This window comes from Bubalus kerabau, chromosome 22 (genome assembly GCF_029407905.1).
Source record: "Bubalus kerabau isolate K-KA32 ecotype Philippines breed swamp buffalo chromosome 22, PCC_UOA_SB_1v2, whole genome shotgun sequence".
In the NCBI taxonomy this organism is placed as follows: Eukaryota; Metazoa; Chordata; class Mammalia; order Artiodactyla; family Bovidae; genus Bubalus; species Bubalus kerabau.
This window is the reverse complement of record NC_073645.1, coordinates 14,145,447-14,168,018: the sequence shown is the minus strand read 5'-3', so window position 1 is coordinate 14,168,018 and position 22,572 is coordinate 14,145,447. Positions and strand designations below refer to the sequence as shown.

At 36.5% G+C, this 22,572-nt stretch overlaps 1 protein-coding gene across 3 annotated transcripts in view; it reads right to left on the bottom strand.

Annotated features, from left to right (window-relative positions):
- Positions 1 to 791: 791 nt before the first annotated feature.
- The window catches only part of KIF20B (kinesin family member 20B), an 85,364-nt gene continuing 63,583 nt past the window's right edge, over positions 792 to 22,572 (bottom strand). For all 3 annotated transcript variants that reach the window (XM_055560066.1, XM_055560065.1, XM_055560067.1), the window contains exons 26-33: positions 18,096 to 18,251; positions 14,601 to 14,777; positions 12,372 to 12,482; positions 10,622 to 10,819; positions 7,984 to 8,085; positions 7,422 to 7,572; positions 2,202 to 2,344; positions 792 to 1,043 (exon numbers count right to left, since the gene is read on the bottom strand). In XM_055560066.1, coding sequence (XP_055416041.1) covers positions 966 to 1,043; positions 2,202 to 2,344; positions 7,422 to 7,572; positions 7,984 to 8,085; positions 10,622 to 10,819; positions 12,372 to 12,482; positions 14,601 to 14,777; positions 18,096 to 18,251 — 1,116 coding nt within the window. In that variant the 3' untranslated portion in view covers positions 792 to 965. The remainder of the gene's footprint in view (positions 1,044 to 2,201; positions 2,345 to 7,421; positions 7,573 to 7,983; positions 8,086 to 10,621; positions 10,820 to 12,371; positions 12,483 to 14,600; positions 14,778 to 18,095; positions 18,252 to 22,572) is intronic.

Below are 22,572 nucleotides of genomic sequence, written 5' to 3'. Positions count from 1 at the left end.
GCTATTCTGGTCTCCACAGAATGGTACCTCATTGCAGTTTTGGTGCTTATTTTTAAAATCTTTTTTCCCAGCTTTATATTTCAAGCAATAAAATTATTTCAAAGACAATTTTATTTTTAGAAACTGCATACAGAATACAGAACACTCAAGGCACAGAACATAGCCATTCCCCCAAGAAGTTTCCTCATGGCCTCAGATTCCATCTCCTGACCATGGCTTTAAGGCAATCACTGATCTTCCTTCCCTCACTGCAGTTTTCTCTCTACTTATGGCTTTAATTTATTATTTTTATTTATTTTTTGGTTGCACTGGGTCTTTTTTGCTGCATGTGGGCTTTCTCTAGTTGCAGGGTGTGTGCGGACTAAAATTCCGTCTTTCTTAGATAACAGTGTTATTTTTTGGCCTCTAGATGTTATCTCCTCTTCCCTTCTAACTTTCTGCTTCTAATCATCTGTGTCCTAAAAAATTCAGAAAGCCAACTTTATTCTATTATTTAAAAATAAAAGATATTCTAATTAAAAACCTGACATCTTTTCTAAAATATGTGCACATTTTAGCAACCAGATGACCTATACACACTTATTTCCTGTACAGATATGTAAAATCACCTGTATTTCCAAACAGATGCAGTAAAAGCAAGTCCTACAACAGTTAAATATAAGTAAACCAAAGATCTAACTTATAACATCTATGTATATAAACACAAACAAAAACCGTAGCATCTTTCTGGGCCTATGCCTACGATAAAAGAAGCTATTATTAAAAAGCCTTAGAAAAGTAGGCAAGTAAACTTATTGTTGACATGTTTTCTTTATTGAATTAAAATTATACCAGTACAAAATAACAATGTATATACAAAGGGATTTGATGCAACACAGTATATACAATTATCTTTAAAAAGTTACGATACAAGTTACAATGATTATGAATATAAAATTTATATTAAAATAGTCTCCATAAGTGATTTATTTGACTGTTTTGGTTCGAAGTCGTCGTTTGAGAATCTGATGATCGCTTTCTTTCACTTTATGGTCCATCAAAATCTGAAATTAACAATTTCACAAATTTTATAAGTGAAAATAAAAGTAAAAATGAAACCTACTTACAATTAATAAGATATGTTCATATTTCAGTGTTTAATAACTGAAATAATAAGTACATGACAGTAATTTTTGTCCTCCTGGATTGCAATTACACTATCTTCTATAAAAAAGCATGCCTAAGGCAGTAGACTTTATAAAAGATTCTTACACCACCACCTCATACTAAAATTAAAGAAATCCACACTTTTACTGAATTCAGGAAATACACAGTTTGAAATAATAACTAAAATATTTCGAAACAAGTATCTCAAGTAATTTTTAAGAAATTATTCTTTGCAACAACAAGTAGAAAGAGCATTATTTTGCAACTAAGAAAAGAAACAATTTCAGCCAAGGGAGAAAATCATGTACTTTATCAGACAGATGGAAAAAAGTAACCAAGACAACAGCACTTTGAAAAGCATGTCCTAATGACCCTAATTCTTTACTACTTGCTCCAAGTGCCTTTTATCTGACAGCTACTGATACAAAAAGGTCTCTCCTGATTTTTCTTGGCCACTTCCTGTTGAAGGCTTTTCCTTTAATTACTTTCCTATCTTCACTTTTATCCACTAGGCAAATGCAAGCATGATAGAAAATCAGAACTTTCCCTGTAATAGAACAGCGTGTTCTGAGTCAGGGGAATGAGTCATAGAGTCAAGGTGACAAACCACAGTCTTTTCTTAAGAGAACATGGAAGCCTTAGAGGGAAAGTGGGAGGAAATGACTGAATGTCAAGTCTATATTTTTACCAGGCAGACTTAGGCCCTGATTTGTACAACTCTTATGATAAAGATAACATGAAAAGACAGATGTTAGAAGCCAATAAATGATTAAACAGTGATAATTCTATTGATGGAATTAAAGTTCTAGAATTCTAATGAGTTTACAAATGCAGATGCATGTGACACCTGTATACATCAATGCAGCATTTACATTCAGTTACTACAGACTTAACACATCCAGTACCAACAGTATAACTTTTAAAGCAAGTTTTATGAGACTTGGTGTACAGCATAAAAGATTCAAACCACTATATAATTCAAATTGTAAGAGTACTTCAGAATTAAAAAGAACATAAAGAGTTTTACTTTTAAGAGAACTGAAATAGTAGCTTACCACTTGGCCAGATATATCAATAGGAGATGAAATTTCAGTTGTGTATAATTTTCGTTTGGCCCGTTTTGGTCGAGACACATTTTCTTTACTTACTTCTACATTTGAGAACTTTGAAGAGCTCATCGTTTCAATTATCTTCTTTGCTATGAAAAAAATTTATCAGTTAAATCCTGAAATAATTTCCTAATTGCAAGTATTATAAATCCTTCATAAAGAGCCATATTAAAAAGCACTGCAATTTATAAATGGTGAAAGACACAAATAGAAAACAAAGAAATGCCCAATAAATACATGACTTAGTGATCAACAGCAAAAATAGAAAGCAAATAAATAAAATATCACTTCACTAATGTTCAACATATTGTAAAGGTTGAAATTTTGTAAATTTGGTAAATTTACATATTGGTAAATTATACTACCACCAGTAAAACTCAGGCATCTTTAATGACTCGGAAGAGGTTAATACTACATTTACAGAAAAGATCAGTACACATACACAGTGGACCATGTAGCATTAAGAATAATAAGGTGGCAGAACTAGTTCTGTATTCACATGTAAAGATGTCCACATGAATATTAAGTAAAAGTAACTTGTAATTGTGAGCCATTTACTTCCAGTTAACAAACACATACACACAGATACACAGATTAAAAGATAGAAACCAAATTTCTAACAGTAGATCGTTTCTAGGGAGTTGAAAAGGAATTTTTCAATTTTTTACTTTGTACATCTGCTTTATTTATTTATTTAACAGACACACACTGATTTCAGCAGAAAACATTTCCATTTAGGAAAACTTCTGGATATAAAATCCAAATATATATATATATATATATATATATATATGGTATCAAATATATATTTTTTTAAAAAAGAACACATTTAAGGAAATATGCAGAATTAAGTGTCTATCTGTCAATGGCTAAGCTGAGCCTAAGAGCTGAGCTGCCAGATGTCAGAGTAGCTAATTAAGACAAGTCAACATGAAAGTTAAAGCCTTTAACCATCTACTGCAATTAAATAAGCAAGGCTAAACTGAGTGAGTGAAGTCGCTCAGTCGTGTCCGACTCTTTGCGACCCCATGGACTCCAGCCTACCAGGCTCCTCTGTCCATGGAATTTTCCAGGCAAGACTTACTGGAGTGGGTTGCCATTTCCTTCTCCAGGGAATCTTCCCAATCCAGGGATCGAACCTGGGTCTCCTGCATTGTAGGCACACGCTTTTACCATTTGAGCCACCAGGGAAGTCTAAACTGAGAACATACCAAACTCCCACCCTGTTCCACACTCCCCCATGGAATAATACATGGCCTGGGTCAGGTGGATCAGCACAGAACTGGTGGTTCTATCACTGTCAAAAGGCTTCTGCACTTGCAGTTTTATGGACCTTGGTGCCGGAGACCAGAGGGAAGGGCTAGGAGTGGAAAAGTACAGTCAGAGTGGGAAAAAGTGTCCCCAAGGTTCCTTCTCCTTCCCATCATAAAGTCTTCAGCAGAGACGCCTGAGGACATTCTCTACTGAAGGCACTCAATTAGGAGCATCCAAATGAGGCCCCTAGGCTAGGAATTCCGTGGTGGCTTAGTGGTAAAAGAATCTGCCTGCAATGCAGGAGACCCAGGGAAGATACCCTGGAGAAGGAAATGGCAACCCACTCACTATTCTTGCCTGGAGAATTTCATGGATGAGGAGCCTAGCAGGCTACAGTCCATGGGGTCACAAAGAATTGGACACCACTGAGTGGCTAATATACACACACAAGCTAGGAATGCAGATATGTGTAAGAGTATGGCCAGCAGGAGACCTGAGACCTTGACTGACTAACTCCCTTCAAAGACTGGAATGCACTGGCTGTATATCATGTTTGATGTGGGAAGGGCAGCTTTTCCTTATGAGGCCTAACAGGTAAAACCTTTGTAATCACCCATGGTCAGCCTGAAACAAATCACACATAGGATTTGGGTTGGAGCCTCAAAATCCCACACTACTATGTGCAAACCACTGTACTAAGAGCCGAAGATGTAAACAACACAGACATGTTGCATTGCAGAGCTTATATCCTACTGGAATAGATAATAAGAAAACAAAAAATTAAGTGGCTTAAATAATTTGTATTTTGAAAAGATCACTCTGGCTGCTATGTACTGAATGGATAGGAGATAGGCATAAGGGATAAATGGGGAGAACAATGATACTGAGTAATGGATTAAGAGTAGTTATCAGAGCAACAGAATTTTAAGAACTAGCCTGTATTTTCTTCTTTTTTCCCTTTATTTCCAAGTGATCAACAACAGACATGTACTGCAGTTACAATCCAAAACAGGGAATCTTTACATTCCTAGAAAGGAGTTTTAAAAAAAGAAACCCACACCGGGTATATAGAAGGGAAGCTGTTAAGCTAAATCAACCAAGTCAGGAAGTCATTACCATCTGGGTACTTCCCTCTACTTGAAAACATGTTTCCTTTTAATATATAAACCATATATGCATTGCTTTTTATGGCAATATATTGTTTATATATCAAAAGGAAATACATTTTCAAGGAGAGGGGCTTCCCTTGTAGCTCAGTCAGTAAAGATTTTACCTGCAATGTAGGTTCGATTCCTGGGTCGGGAAGAATCTACCTGAATCCCAGGTTCAATTCCTGGGTCGGGAAGATCCCCTGGAGAAGGAAATGGCAACCCACTCCGGTATTCTTGCCTGGGAAATCCCATGGACAGAGGAGCCTGGTGGGCTATAGTCCATGGGGTCACAAAGGGTCGGACACAACTTAGCAACTAAATAAATATAAACAATGGTCAATATAATTAAGTAGAATACCTAAGAATCTAAAGTAACAAGTCCCACCTCTCCAAATTTAGACATTTAACAATTTGCTGTTTACCTCTCCAGATATTTTCTATGCTTATACAAATGATACCTTTCCAATGTATACTTTTAAATACATATATATATACACACAAATGGATCTAAGTCTGAAGTTCCCAAACTGTGCGCCAAGACATGTTGCAGCAAATTCACAAGAGCAACTTGGAATATTTTAAATTTCTAAGGAAAACAATGACACTCAACTCAAGGTAGTTCACAGTTTCAAAAAGGTATCAAATATCCTTCCTTTGGATGGTGACATATTTTAGCAACCTGGATTTTCAGAAGCTAAATTTTCAGGGATTGTTTGGCCTTAAGTATTAATGGATGGGACTATTTAGGTGTTTCTTTGGGTGCATGGACGCACTGAAAAAAATTACTGACACATTAAAGGCATTGTGAACCAAGAAAAGTTTGGGAAGCTCTGTGGTAAGTTTTTACACAAAGTATTTTTACACAACCAATGTGACTCAATTCAACTGTCCCCCTGGTTTTAGTCATTTTCCCTCCTCATTCTCCCCACACCTTTAGTCCCCAATTTATACCACCACCACTCAGGTAAGTTCATGAAAACTCACTCCTTCCTGCCCCCTTCCTCCTAATAATCTCTCCACATTCTAGATGCCAGATGCATATTGCTACCTAGAACTAACTGCCTGCACAAGTCCTACACTTCCCTGATACTCTACTTATATTAAAACTGTTCTTTCTGGTAGATGTGTAAGTAAGTATGTATTTATGTATATGTGTATAGAGAGAATATATATCTTATCACATATTAATACCAGAGTATTAATATGTCTACATTATAAAGAAAAAAGCATTAAGCAACTAAACTTAATAGATATTTAAAGAAATATGTTTTTGATATAGTACATAAGATTAGGTAATATTTATCCATGCAGAGGAAAGAAAACTAGAATATACACCATAATACTAATAGTGGTTACTTCTAGGAGGTATAATCTTCCAGTATTTCAATCAGATCAGATCAGTCGCTCAGTCGTGTCCGACTCTTTGCGACCCCACGAAGTGCAGCACACCAGGCCTCCATGTCCATCACCAACTCCCAGAGTTCACTCAGACTCACGTCCATCGAGTCAGTGATGCCATCCAGCCATCTCATCCTCTGTCGTCCCCTTCTCCTCCTGCCCCCAACCCCTCCCAGAATCAGAGTCTTTTCCAACGAGTCAACTCTTCACATGAGGTGGCCAAAGGACTGGAGTTTCAGCTTTAGCATCATTCCTTCCAAAGAAATCCCAGGGCTGATCTCCTTCAGAATGGACTGGTTGGATCTCCCTGCAGTCCAAGGGACTCTCAAGAGTCTTCTTCAACACCACACTTCAAAAGCATCAATTCTTCGGCGCTCAGCCTTCTTCACAGTGCAACTCTCACATCCATACATGACCACAGGAAAAACCATAGCCTTGACTAGACAAACCTTCGTTGGCAAAGTAATGTCTCTGCTCTTGAATATGCTATCTAGGTTGGTCATAACTTTCCTTCCAAGGAGTAAGCATCTTTTAATTTCATGGCTGCAGTCACCATCTGCAGTGATTTTGGAGCCCAGAAAAATAAAGTCTGACACTGTTTCCACTGTTTCCCCATCTATTTCCCATGAAGTGATGGGACCAGATGCCATGATCTTCGTTTTCTGAATGTTGAGCTTTAAGCCAATTTTTTCACTCTCAATTTTCACTTTCCTCAAGAGGCTTTTGAGTTCCTCTTCACTTTCTGCCATAAGGGTGGTGTCATCTGCATATCTGAGGTTATTGATATTTCTCCCGGCCCCCAAGTTAAATCCCATCTCTTCTATTAATATCAAATTTTCCCATAGCCCCAATAGTTCTTTTCCTCCAATACTACCATAGTTCTTTCCTTGTATCTCTACAACGCATTAAGCAGTCTGCATGCATGCATGCTAAGACGCTTCAGATGTGTCCAACTCTGTGCGACCCTATGGACTGTAGCCCTCCAAGCTCCTCTGTCCATTGGTGTCTCCAGGCAAGAATAGTGGAGTGGGTTGCCATTCTCTTCTCCACAGAATCTTTCCATCCCAGGGATCGAACCCATGTCTCTTACATCTCTTGCACTGGCAAGCAGGCTCTTTACCCCTAGTACCACCTGGGAAGCTACCCTGGATCAATTATTTAAATACAGATTGTTCTCTCCCACCACACAGTGAACGCCAAGGCACATCGTAGCTTCATGTTTCCTCCCTCAATATCTAACATTAACACAGAACAATTTCTACTGGAGATGTTAAGAGTCACTGTGGTTGAGTTTATACCAATCAGATATTAGAAAACACCATACATCTAACATAAAGGGTCATTTAATTAATAGTCTGCAAACCTTTTGATTGAAGAATAGTTGGAGAATGTTGTAAGAAGTCTCCAAATTTCTGTAGCGTTCCTTCTTTTTTCTTAGCAGACCCGTTTACACCAATTGTGGATGCGTGACTCCGTAAAGAATAAGTTTTCTTAGATGATGGGCGTATGGAAACCTAATAAACAAACATTTTTGTTGTTGTTGTTGGTAATGAGGCATGTTATAACAAACAGTTATAGAGCCAACAGTTGAATTAAAGAAGCCAGACACAAGTTATAAATTCTCAGGCAGGGAATTTGGGGTTAATAATATAAGGAGAGGGATGAAAGGGCCAGAGAATGAGTGTGATAAGAGTGCTAAGTCAGAGGTGAATACATCAAGAAGTACCTGCTACTTGTCAAATGTTAAAGGTTATATATTCTAAGCTGAATTATATAAATAGAAAATGGAATATAAGTGAGTTATAACTGGACAAAACTCAACTTCTGAATAATTACTAATCGAACTTGACATTTTTATTTTCATCATCTACTTCACAAATGTAACTTATGAAAATGGTCAATTTTGGACAAATTAAAAGACAAACCTTTGGTTCCTTTTTGACAGAAGAATTTCTGTGCTCAGAAACAGGGGACTTCAAATTAATTCTTGGTGTAGCATTCTTCTTATTTTCAAATTTCACGAAGTCCTAAAAATAATGAAGTTCAGCACTGATTAATTTCTTGACAACATATTCTTTCTCTCTCTAGACTCCAGAGGAAGAAAAAAAAGAAAACAAACAAACAAAAAACCAAGCAAACAGTTCTTAACCAGGAGCAATTCTGACCCCAGGGGACACTGGCAATGTCTGAAGATATTTATGATTGTCACTGCTGGGTGTAAGAGGCAGGTTTAACGGCAACTAGTGGGTAGAGGCCAGGAATACTGCTAAAAAACCCTACAATGTACAGGACATTGAACTCTCTAAAACAAAGAAATATCTGGCCAAAAATGTCAGTCATGCTGAAGCTGAGAAACCCTGACTGAAGGTACAACTTTTTTCTCACAATTTTTTCACCTTCAGTGAAATATTACTGATATATAACATATGTAGGTTTAAGTGCACAGCGTGACGATATAATACATGTTTTTATTACAAAATGACTGAAGGTATGAATTTTTCACATGCATCATAATGAAATTACATTACTTAAATGAAGGGATAACATCTTTTGAGTCCAATCTTTAAAATACAACATAGTAATATATCTACCCATTTCCCAACTCCCAAATCATGCTGAGTATGACCTCTAATTGGTACTTAGTGACACTGAAAACAAAACAAAAATCTTCAGTATAAGCACAGGTAAAAAATGATAGTGAAGAAATAAAATCTGCCTTCAGTACTAAATAGGCACGACATCTTACTCTTTATCCCCACATAACCTTACTTAAGACAAAATCTTTTGTAGTTATTAACTGAATTGAACTTGTGCAAATCCTAACTGTGCTAAAGATGATAAGCATAAAAGGGCGGGGGTGGGGGGGGAGGCAAGAACAGAAAGAGAGAGAAGATCATGACTGAACCTCAGAATTCAAGTTACAAAGTAATATCATAAGGATGACAAGAAGCAGATTTTCTAAAAAGAGGAAAGACAGATAGATGGTAATCAGGGAAAGGAAGAAAGATTGTAACTCCATCATACTTGCTGTTTTCAATACAGCACTTCAAATTTGGAGTCTTCATGAGAATAGAATATAGCATTGTATAAATTATTTTCCTGAAGACTTCACAACACTGTTTACTACAGCAGGAAAGAGCCTAGCAAAATCACTTAAAACTGTTAAGTTTCCACATGGTTTACTTACAACAATCTGTTGTTTTAAGTAATTCTGAAATGGGGAGTATATACCAGCAGTAAAATGAATAAAATAACTGTCTCTTAACCCTCGGAGTACACAGCCATTTTTTCCTTTTCCCTTGAAAAAAATTATTCAAGTCAACATAGGTGTCAGCCACTGTGTTAACAGATGATGATGAAATCAAACTACTTAGTAGAGTTGACCCTTGAACAACACAGGTTTGAAATGCATGAGTCCATACATACACTGATGCTTTTCCATAGTAAATACTATTCAGAGTACACCCTGTACTTTGGTTGAATGCACGGATGAGGAGCCTCACACTCAGAGAGCCAACTGTACGTTACACAAGATTTTTCTGCACACTGACTGGCACTGAGCCCTCATGCTGTCCAAGGGTCATCTGTATCTTAATGGTATCTAAGTGTATTAAATATAGAATAAAAGTTAACTAAGGCTCTCCAAAACAATCTTTTAAGGTGTTCTATGTGTAGCAAGAAATATGCTAAATAATATTCATTCATCAAATGTATTACCTGACAGAGAGCCTCAGGAGTATGTTTAATATTATTTCTGTTCTTCCACCAGCTTGAAAATACACTACTCTTTAAAGAAGTGAAAAAGACAAGTTGGAGAAGAAGTTATTGTGCTAAAGAGTTTTAAACATAAATATTGCTTTTAGCATAAATATTGTCATTTATTATGTACCTATCACAGGTACATAATGTTAAAGCAAAACAGTTTAAACACGTTATATCTAATTCTTTATTTCAAAAGGAGGAAAGTGAGAATCAGAAAATTTATGTGACTTGCTGAACCGACATGGCTAGAATATGATAGAAGGTTGGTAACCCCACAATCAGAAAGCTGCAGAAGCAAATCATTTTTGGCCTACCACTAAATAGGATCCAAATTTTCATACTGGCTCACAGAAAAAGAATTTCTCTTCTGAAACCTACTATGATCATAGAGACCTAAGATTTTAACTAAATCACAAGGATTCTATTCAAGCAAGTTAGTCATTTCAGTTTCTCTAATTCCTTTATCCTTAATCCCTTTTCTATTCCACAGGAAGGAAAGTGACTAAGTATGAACAGAACTGGAATACTGAAATAGCTTTCTACTAAAATTCACCACCATTTGACCTATCACAGCTTCACTGAAACAAGGAAAAACCTACACATTTTAAAATCCTCAAGCTTTTTGTTTAAGGACTATTTAGCACAGCGACATTCTTAAGAGTATTAAATATACTGTAAACTATGACTCTGGGTTCTAATACTAGTGCTTATGCACAGGAGGGCAATGTAGCAGAGTTTAACTATATAGCTGAACAATAATAAAACTTACTTGTTTAGTTCACTTAATAGTTAAGTATTTACCTCTTCCATTTCATGACTTTTCCTCTTTCGGGCCTTGGGAATCTTAACCGTCACTGGTGAGGTACAACCTGGGTGTTTCACTGCCATTCTGTTTGGCTGTAAAGGTGTAAATTGAATCTCTAACTCAGGTTTTGGAAATCGAGTGCTTTGGTTATTTTCTGTTGACACTTCACAAGAGTCAAGGACTACAGATCCATCCTACAACAGAATTTAAAAGGAAAACAAATCGTATTTGCAGAACATGAATTTCTAAATTGCCAAAAATTACCTCTGTCAAATACCTATTAAAAAGAATGAATTGGGAAAGATAAAACGTTTGGGCCAAACGCACCACAACAGGGATAGAAAGAGTGAGTTGTCATCTACTTTCTCCAGGTTTACACATGGTACTCAGTATTTCCCAAACCTGTATCATCCTAAGAATACTCTGGAGAAATAGTTTTAAAAATTCTTGAACTCTACCACAAATTTACTAAACCAGGAATCTCAAAGGAAAGAGTCTAGATTTTTAATAAGCACCCTATCTATTCCAATATATACTGTTTATTGAAAGTTGCTCAGTCGTGTCCAACTCTTTAGGACCCCATGGATTATAGTCTTCCAGGCTCCTTTGTCCATGGGGTTTTCCAGGCAAGAATACTGGAGTGGGTAGCCATTCCCTTCTCCAGGGGATCTTCCCAACCCAGGGATTGAACCCAGGTCTCACACAATGCAGGAGGATTTTTTATTGTCTGAGCTACCAGGTAATAAGCACCCTCACTGTGGTAAACTACAGTTTGCTGTGAATACTATTCTTCCTCAAGAGTCTCATCCCCCCTCCCCTGAATGGAGGCTGGCTTCAATTGCTTCTATGACTAATAGCATGTGGTAGAAGTAACATGATTCTTCTGAAGCCTTGTAAGGAATGCCTTATGCTATTTTCCTGAATTAAAATGCCTTTCTCTTCCCATTCTCTGCTTGGTAAACTTCCATTAGACTTAAAGACCCAATATAATGTTACTTTTTCTACACAGCCACTCAAGCAAAATTCATCCTATCTTCCTCAGTGTCCCTTCTCAGCACTCTCTTCATAACACTCAGTCCAAACGGTCAAACAAGACAGTCATTAAATACCTGTCTTATTAGAATTCTTACTCCTTGAGGATGGCGATCTTATGTCTTTACCCTCAGAGCTTAGCAAGGTTCCTAACAATGAATGCTCCCATTAAATGTTTTTGAAATAAATATTTTAAAAAGTAATTTTATTTTCAAAAAGTGACATATGATTTTTATCTATTTCATAGGCACTCTGATAAACTCCACGCTATACAACATGAGTCACAGAACCCCAAGCCCACTTCAAACCAAAGAACTTCACTGTGAGGTTACTGGGATATGGTGATAAAGTTGTAAAGTGGGTAAAATTTCCAAAAAATACTATTTACTAGAATGCTTTTTAAATGGACTATTTATGAGAGAAAACAGTCATCCAAATTTTATCTTTGGTGGGATTTCCTATTTCTGACCATCAAATTTATTTATATTAAAAGATCTGTTGTTTGAGATCAGTATCATTTGGGGATCAAATTTCCTCAGGAGAATTGCATCTCCCCTCAAAAGCCTTTAGTTCTCCTTCCCAAGAGCACTCATAGCTAACTGTACAGCAAGATACCTTCAACAGCTAATTAAATTATACTTTCAAGTGTTATTTAGTAATTAATGGTCATTGGCAAAGAGGGTTAAAGAACAGACTGTGTTATCAAATACCCACCTCTACTTCACCTCTGGAAATTTCAAAACTTGTTGATTGAGGTTCAGTTTCAACCCTGCCAGGATCTGTTGAACTCATTTGTGTGGGCTGGATATCCATGGTCTGTTTTTCCTAAATTAAGGAAATATTAAAGCAACAAGTCGCTGTAACTGAATATACATTAAAATAATTCACCTAAAGAATATAAAATCAAGATTTAGATGAATTAAATACTGGAAGTAACTAAAGACTTCAATGACCAACTAACTCTCCTTCTTCCTCTTTTGCATGCTCAGAGAGACTCGGCAACTTTCCAGCCTCTTCTGAGTCTGACCTAAACAGAAATTTGAAAGATTACTTTCAAGTTCCAAGGTGTTTTACATATATTCTCTCATTTTACTTTCACTGCAACTCGGAGTTAGATTTGGCAAGAATCATTATTTCTACTTTCTGTATACGAAATAGAGACCTTGAGACATTAAATAACAAAACCACACTCTGTACTGAGCTAGAGCTTAAACCTCCCAAATCACTTTAATAATGTAATTCTGAAAAACTAGAGGTGTCTTAGGAATGCAACTAAGAATCAGAGTAGAAAAGACTATACTGATAACTAAACTTTTCCTTGCTGCATGCTCTTCATCCCACTTAGTCACAGGATATTCTCTATTCCTAAACCCTATCTATAAAAAAAAAAATCATATTTACATTGCTAAACTTGATAAATTCCAACATGGACCCTCTAAACACTACCACCAAAATCAAAAGTCAAATACATCTCTTATGTCACCTACCCAAAATTGCAAGTAAAAAAGATCCTATTTGCACTCATAATGCAGAAAGCAACTAGCATGTACTGACTTCCACTGTTGTAATAACTGTGCTAACTGTTTTACAAACACTCTCGATAAATTTTCACAATTCCATTAGGAAGACATCATCACCTCTGATTTAAAGTTCAGAAATGTTAAGTAATTTTTCCAAAGGTCCCCAAACCACAATGACAGTAGCTGATACCTCCTTTTTCTAACTTTCTATTCTGTACAATTTATACATGCTAGATGCTTTTGAGCTGTGGTGTTGGAGAAGACTCTTGAGAGTCCCTTGGACTGCAAGGAGATCCAACCAGTCCATTCTGAAGGAGATCAGCCCTGGGATTTCTTTGGAAGGAATGATGCTAAAGCTGAAACTCCAGTACTTTGGCCACCTCATGCGAAGAGTTGATTCATTGGAAAGACTCTGATGCTGGGAAGGATTGGGGGCAAGAGGAGAAAGGGACGACAGAGGATGAGATGGCTGGATGGCATCACTGACTCGATGGACGTGAGTCTGAGTGAACTCTGGGAGTTGGTGATGGACAGGGAGGCCTGGCATGCTGCGATTCATGGGGTCGCAAAGAGTCGGACACGACAGTGACTGATCTGATCTGATCTGATCTGAATACCTGTTTTGAGCAGTCTTTCTCTGAGAATCACAAGGTCTTCTGATGTAAGAGACAGATACACACATACACATTTATTTTATTATTTATCTGAAGGCTTTAGAATGGCATATTTTCAAACGCCAATCATTTACTCTGCAAAGACTAGCTTTAGATGTACCCTAATTCAATTTTCCTGGGAAACAGCTATCTGAGAAATGCAATACTTTCTTCAGCTAGGGTTCCTAACTCCAGTGCATATTACAAAAGTAGCTCCTGGGAATTCCCTGGTAGTTCAGTGGTTAGAACTCGGAGCTCTCACTGCTGGTGCCCGGATTCAATCCCTGATCGGGAAACTAAGATCTTGCAAGCTGAGTGGTGTGGCCAAGAAAAAAAAAAGTACCTGCTGAATGACTCACATCTCCTCACCATTGTGCTTATTTTCAAAAACAGTGTGTATCTTTATCATAAATTTAGGATGGGCTCAAATATTTAAATATCAGCAAGAATTCAGGCTGAGTCACACTGCCAATATTTTAAAGATAGATGAGGGACTAAATCACCAGTTGTTTATTTTCTAAATACTCTACCTGAAGATATGGCCAAAATATTAGAGAAAGTACTATTCCTCAACCAGTCACTGAGGAGTCAACTCTGAGTAAACTCTGAAAACTCAAAATTCATGGCAAATATGCAAATAATATTTTCAACCTATGATTCCTCACTGATCTACTAACATTTTTATTCTTTAAAAGTTAATCAATTAAATAATTTTGGAAAACTCCTATGTTTAATCAAAAAAGGCATAGAAAGAATAAGATTCTACTGACTGTCTTAGAAGCCTCTGATGTGATCTTTTTTAATTGTTCGATTTCATTATCTTTTTGTACATTACTGGAGATCAGTGCTTTCAGCTGTATTTCTAAAGCTGCAACCAGTTGATCGCGTTCTTCCCGCCACTGCTGGAGGTTGCCATCTTTCTCAGCCAACTGTCCTTTAAGTATTTCCTAAACAGAATAAACACAAAATGCTAAAGTAAATGTTGTAACATTATGAATCTAAGAATTTTTGAAGTTATTATGGATAACACAATAAATACAACTGTGAACAGAATACACAACAAATTACATAGACAAGTCCAGATAAAATATTTATTTAAAAAACCAAAAAAAAAAAAAAAAAAAAAAAAAAAAACCAAATACATAATACCTTTATATACCTTAACTATCCACATACTATATCCTATCCCACCTCATTCCAAAACAAAAAAAGCTTACTGGGCACTTCCTTCAATAAACAATTAGAGCTTTTAAAGTAATTCTAGCATTTCCCTCAATATTTGCAAAATGAGATGGTAAAATTACAAAAAAATAAATGACAAAACCAATGGCAACAAACAACAGAAAAATGAAAATTAAAAATACGTTTTCACTGGGTTGAAAAATCATGAAATAGTGGCAAATTAGAGAAAATATGTGCAAGATCTAAACATAACTACAAGACACTGCTGAAAGAAATAAAGGAACATGTAAATAAACAAGGGGCTTCCCTGGTAGCTCGGACAGTAAAGAATCTGCCTGCAATGCAGGAGACACAGGTTCGATTCCTGGGTTGGGAAGATCCCCTGGAGAAGAGACTGGCAACCCACTCCAGTATTCCTGCCTGGAGAATTCCATGGAAAAAGGAGCCTGGCCAGCTACAGTCCATGGGGTTGCAAAGAGTAGAACAAGACTGAGCAACTAACACTTTCACTTTCTTTTTTAAATAAACAAAGAGAACCTGTGTTCAAATATCAAAAGATTCATTATTTTTAAAATGTCAGTTCTCCCTTAGAAGATCTAGAGTTAAAGCAACTTCCATAAAAATCCAAGCAAGTGTGTGTATCTGTGTGTCTGTGTGTGAGTAGAAGTGGAAAAGCTGACTCTAAAAATAACATGAAAGTGCAAATGACATAGTCAAATTTACTTTGAAAATGAAGTACAAAGTAGAAGCAATCATACCATGTCATTTTAAGCCTACTATATATAATAATAAAGACAGTGTGATATTGTCTTAAGGATATACAGACATCAGAGAACAGAGGATATAGTCCACAAATATTATGGTCAATTGATATTCCATAAAAATGTCAAAGAAACTCAATGGAGAAATGAACAGTCTTTTCTACAAAGGGTGATGGAACAACTGAACAGCCAAATGGAAAAAAAGACATAATCGCATACCATATACAAAAGTTAACCACTGGACCACTGACCTACAACAAAAGTTGCAGAGCAGTAGAAAAGCAACAGCTTTTTCAAAAAGTACTACCAGGTCGATTGGTAATTCAAATTTACAAGAACGATGACAGCCTTTACCCCTATCTCACCCCAACACAAAAATCAATACTGGAATCAAAATATGAAAGGTAAAACCCCAAACCTTTCTGGAAATAATGTAAGAGGACAGCTTCAGGTCCTTGAAGTTAATAAAGGAAAAGACTGAGAAAATGAATTAGAATAATTCTTCATTTCTGTTCTAAAAAGGCAATGAGAGTAAAAAGGTAAACCAGAGGTTGAAAGAAGGTAATTGCAACACACTCCTATCCAGAAAGTATAAGGAATTCCTGTATAAAAAAGATAGTCAAATAGAAAACAAACAAGGGGACTTGGGTAGGCAGAGCCAATAAACAAAACATACAACAATACAAATTGCAGTATAAATGGGTAAAACTACTTTGAAAATTAGTCTGGCATTCTACTAGAGTTCCACATATGTTTACCGTGCCTGCCTGCCTGCTAACTGCTTCATTCATGTCAGACTCTGTGTGACCCTATGGACTGTAGTCTGCCAGGCTCCTCTGTCCATGGGATTTTCCAGGTAAAAATACTGGAGTGGGTTGCCATCCCTTCCTCCAGGGATGTTTACCCTATCCACTAGCGATTCTATTCTTGGCTATATACGCAATAGAAATGAATGCACACGTGCACTAAGAGAAATATATGAAAATGTTTACAGGATATCTTACTCATAACAGCCCCAAACAGTAACAACCCCTATATCTTCAACTTTAAATTGAACAGACTGTGGTATACTTATACACTGAAATACTCAGCAATGAAAGGAGACTAACTCCAGCTACTTGGAACAAATATAGATGATCCTCACAAACATAATACTGAGTGAAAGAAGCCAGGCACAAGAAAATGCATTCTACATATTTTTATTTAGTAGTAATAACGAGCATTACTCTCACGTACTTTGTCATGTGACAAAGAAAACAGAGTTAGGACTCTAAGGAAACTTGACAACTAAAATGGAACACAGTATCCTAGATGTGATCCTATATCCAGGAAAAAAAAAATTAGTGGGAAAGTTGGTGAAATTCTATTAAGATTCATAATTTAGCAATCAGTATTGTAATAGTACTAATTTGTTGGTTTTGATCACTGTACTGTTGTTATGTAAGCTCTAACATCAGAAGTTGGGTAACGGGTATACAGAAATTCTCTGTACTAGCTTTGCAATGTTTCTGGAAATAAAGTGATTTCAAAATAAAAAATATTTCTTAAAATCTGTGGGAAAATCTTCTTTAACTTAGTGAAAATTAATGTTTTTGTACAGAAAAGTTTAGCTGATATAAGTAAAATTCTGTCATAAACAAAGGAAATGCCAACAGATGGCAATGTGATACTGCCATGTTACTATTACTGTAAATAGGGAACTAGGGCTAGGGTTAGGGTTAGGTTATCTTTTCACTTAAAGATAATATATTACTCAATAGTTTTCCCAGGATCAATGATGACTCTGAACTTTTTTCCGATTGAGTATCAAAGAGACGAAGTTGTAGATTAAAACAGGAGGAAAAAACACAAACAATAAGACAGAATTACTTGAGAACTATAGCTAGTGGAAACAGAAAGTTATTTCTACCTATAGTCTTCTAGAAACTATATAGTCGATGTTTTTTTTTTTTTAAAAAAGATCTGACAAAATCAGCTTATGAGGTAAAATGCATACACCATGTTAGCAGAATCTACAGTTCAAAATGCAAATATTTTACATTACAATAGGGATAACCCTGTGGCAGTCAAAAGGAAAATATTTTTAAGTTCTGAATCTAGATATTGAGAAATAATTATTTTCCCAAAAATAAGAACTTCAAAATAAACTGGGATAGAAAACTCATCTTACAAATAGACAAACTGCCTTAAAAACAAACAAAAAAAACCAAACCCACACAACCATGTAGACACTGATAAGAATCTAAGAATCCCAGGCAAAAAATTAAGAAGCCAAAGAAAGCAGGCAAAATACACAGCAGATAAAGTACAACTATTACCAACCATTTCATTTTGTTGCTTCAAACAATGCTCTTTGTCTTCAGCATATTTTTTCATCTCTTTGTTTCGTAGATTCTCAGCTTCTTTTGCTTGAGTGATAAGCATCATTTTTTCTTCTAACCATTTTTTTCTTTCAGCTTCATGTTTCTGTTCAGATTCCTACATGTAGAAATAGCACAAGTAACTATCACATGTTTTGAAAGCAGTTAATAAATCTGCATTTATCAACATTTCCATATAATCCGTGGCTCTTCATTTCACCTTTTCAAAAACTTAAAACAAGCATCTTTCTTTAAATAATGACAAAGTTTGAGTATATTTCAGACTATAAAATGAACAGTTGGTTGCTTTCCTAAATAGCTATTTCATTCATAAACTTAATTTTGCTATAAAATCCACTTAAGAACTTTCCTTCATCAGTGAGCTTAAGAAGAAATAATTGAAATTTCTGAAAGAATTATAGAGAACCAAGTCTTTTTAAATGCCAGATTAAAAAAAAAAAAATTTGATTTGTAGTGATCATTTCCAGCTGTGATTCCAAAAATAAACTTTTCCCAGGTATCAGAGATCAGAACAGTCGCTCAGTCGTGTCCGACTCTCTGCGACCCCATGAATCTCAGCACGCCAGGCCTCCCTGTCCATCACCAACTCCCAGAGTTCACTCAAACTCACGTCCATCGAGTCAGTGATACAATCCAGCCATCTCATCCTCTGTCTTCCCCTTCTCCTCCAGCTCCCAATCCCTCCCAGCATCAGAGTCTTTTCCAATGAGTCAACTCTTCGCATGAGGTGGCCAAAGTACTGGAGTTTCAGCTTCAGCATCATTCCTTCCAAAGAAATCCCAGGGCTGATCTCCTTCAGAATGGACTGGTTGGATCTCCTTGCAGTCCAAGGGACTCTCAAGAGTCTTCTCCAACACCACAGTTCAGAAGCATCAATTCTTCGGCACTCAGCCTTCTTCACAGTCCAACTCTCACATCCATACATGACCACAGGAAAAACCATAGCCTTGACTAATTGAACCTTTGTTGGCAAAGTAACGTCTTTGCTTTTGAATACGCTATCTAAGTTGGTCATAACTTTCCTTCCAAGGAGTAAGCGTCTTTTAATTTCATGGCTGCAGTCACCATCTGTAGTGATGTTGGAGCTCAGAAAAATAAAGTCTGACACTGTTTCCACTGCTTCCCCATCTATTTCCCATGAAGTGGTGGGACCAGATGCCATGATCTTCGTTTTCTGAATGTTGAGCTTTAAGCCAACTTTTTCACTCTCCACTTTCACTTTCATCAAGAGGCTTTTTAGTTCCTCTTCACTTTCTGCCATAAGGGTTGTGTCATCTGCATATCTGAGGTTATTGATATTTCTCCTGGCAATCTTGATTCCAGCTTGTGTTTCTTCTAGCCCAGCGTTTCTCATGATGTACTCTGCATATAAGTTAAATAAGCAGGGTGACAATATACAGCCTTTTTCCTATTTGGAACCAGTCTGTTGTTCCACGTCCAGTTCTAACTGTTGCTTCCTGACCTGCATACAGGTTTCTCAAGAGGCAGGTCAGGTGGTCTGGTATTCCCATCTCTTTCATAATTTTCCACAGTTTATTGTGATCCACACAGTCAAAGGTTTTGGCATAGTCAATAAAGCAGAAATAGATGTTTTTCTGGAACTCTCTTGCTTTTTCGATGATCCAGCGGATGTTGGCAATTTGATCTCTGGTTCCTCTGCCTTTTCTAAAACCAGCTTGAACATCAGGAAGTTCACAGTTCACATATTGCTGAAGCCTGGCTTGGAGAATTTTGAGCATCACTTTACTAGCGTGTGAGATGAGTGCAATTGTGCGGTAGTTTGAGCATTCTTTGGCATTGCCTTTCTTTGGGATTGGAATGAAAACTGACCTTTTCCAGTCCTGTGGCCACTGCTGAATTTTCCAAATTTGCTGGCATATTGAGTGCAGCACTTTCACAGCATCATCTTTCAGGATTTGGAATAGCTCAACTGGAATTCCACCACCTCCACTAGCTTTGTTTGTAGTGATGCTTTCTAAGGCCCACTTGACTTCACATTCCAGGATGTCTGGCTCTAGGTCAGTGGTCACACCATCATGATTATCTGGGTCGTGAAGATCTTTTTTGTACAGTTCTTCTGTGTATTCTTGCCATCTCTTCTTAATATCTTCTGCTTCTGTTAGGTCCATACCATTTCTGTCCTTTATCGAGCTCATCTTTGCATGAAATGTTCCTTTGGTATCTCTGATTTTCTTGAAGAGATCCCTAGTCTTTCCCATTCTGTTGTTTTCCTCTATTTCTTTGCATTGATCACTGAAGAAGGCTTTCTTATCTCCTTGCTATTCTTTGGAACTCTGCATTCAGATGTTTATACCTTTCCTTTCCTCCTTTGCTTTTCACTTCTCTTCTTTTCACAGCTATTTGTAAGGCCTCCCCAGAGGCCTTTTTGCTTTTTTGCATTTCTTCTCCATGGGGATGGTCTTGATCCCTGTCTCCTGTACAATGTCACGAACCTCATTCCATAGTTCATCAGGCACTCTATCTACCAGATCTAGGCCCTTAAATCTATTTCTCACTTCCACTGTATAATCATAAGGGATTTGATTTAGGTCATACCTGAATGGTCTAGTGGTTTTCCCTACTTTCTTCAATTTAAGTCTGAATTTGGCAATAAGGAGTTCATGGTCTGAGCCACAGTCAGCTCCTGGTCTTGATTTTCCTGACTGTATAGAGCTTCTCCATCTTTGGCTGCAAAGAATATAATCAATCTGATTTCGGTGATGACCATCTGGTGATGTCCATGTATAGAGTCTTCTCTTGTGTTGTTGGAAGAGGGTGTTTGTTATGACCAGTGCATTTTCTTGGCAAAACTCTATTAGTCTTTGCCCTGCTTCATTCTGTATTCCAAGGCCAAATTTGCCTGTTACTCCAGGTGTTTCTTGACTTCCTACTTTTGCATTCCAGTCCACTATAATGAAAAGGACATCTTTTTTGGGTGTTAGTTCTAAAAGGTCTTGTAAGTCTTCATAGAACCGTTCAGCTTCTTCAGCGTTGCTGGTTGGGGCATAGACTTGGATTACTGTGATATTGAATGGTTTGCCTTGGAAATGAACAGAGATCATTCTGTCGTTTTTGAGATTGCATCCAAGTACTGCATTTCGGACTCTATTGTTGACCATGATGGCCACTCCATTTCTTCTGAGGGATTCCTGCCCGCAGTAGTAGATATAATGGTCATCTGAGTTAAATTCACCCATTCCAGTCCATTTCAGTTTGCTAATTCTTAGAATGTTGACATTCGCTCTTGTGATCTCTTGTTTGACCACTTCCAATTTGCCTTGATTCATGGACCTGACATTCCAGGTTCCTATGCAATATTGCTCTTTACAGCATTGGACCTTGCTTCTATCACCAGTCATATCCACAGCTGGGTATTGTTTTTGCTTTGGCTCCATCCTTTCAACAGTAACTTGTGTAACAGGACAAATATTTATTAAAGAATACAGGGAATAGCTGGATAGAAAATACAGTTGATCAGTAAATTTTAAAGAGGTTTCCATAGATCCTTGAAGTTAAAAAACATCTCATTTATACATTCAAAACTGATGTAAAACTTCTTTTGAAGCAAAAATACTACTACTACACTAAAAGCTATGTATTTAAAAATCTACTGTTTTTACAACTTACAAAACCACTGTGCCAGATAAATTATCACTACTCCATCACAGAATTACAAAGTTTAGTATCTAAGATACATGATTATATTATTTTAGAATGCAAAACACACCAGTATTCCTTAATATGAACATTCTCAAAGTAATCAGTGTAAGTTTTCATAACTAATGGATTATCCACTCTGTTCCAGCTGCTTTCGGTTCTGACAACGGAAAGGATAAATTCTACAGTGTGTAATTAATAGTTACAAAAAAAGAAAGGAACAGATTTATTTGTTTAATATCTGATTATATACAGCCTGAATTTAAGAAAATAATTTAGATGCAATCTTTTCAAAACTCATTACTATGCCTTCTTCAATGCCAAAACTACAGTTGGATTGTAACTTCTAATAAATAAAATGTATAAAATTTTACATAATATTTGTTAAGTCCCATTAAAAAATCTTTGCCCTGTATGTCCTATTCTACGCATGGTATGTGAAAGCTAAATACAGAAAAATATATAAACAGAAAACAGGTTATCTTCTATGTAGTAATAGTTTCAAATGTAGTAATATAGTTTCAAATGTATTCCAATGTTCAGACATACAATTCTATTCTTTTCCAGCTTAATAATTAAATTTACATAATCAAAATAACTTTCCTAATAGTTTCATCTCTACAGCAGTATTTGAAGAGTTAAAAGTTTAAACAGTAGAAAAATAGGTACAAAGACGTAAGACATGATGATACAAAAATTAAATATGTAAAACTGAAGACCCAACCACGGCATTTTCATTGGCACTTAGTAGCTTGTATTCT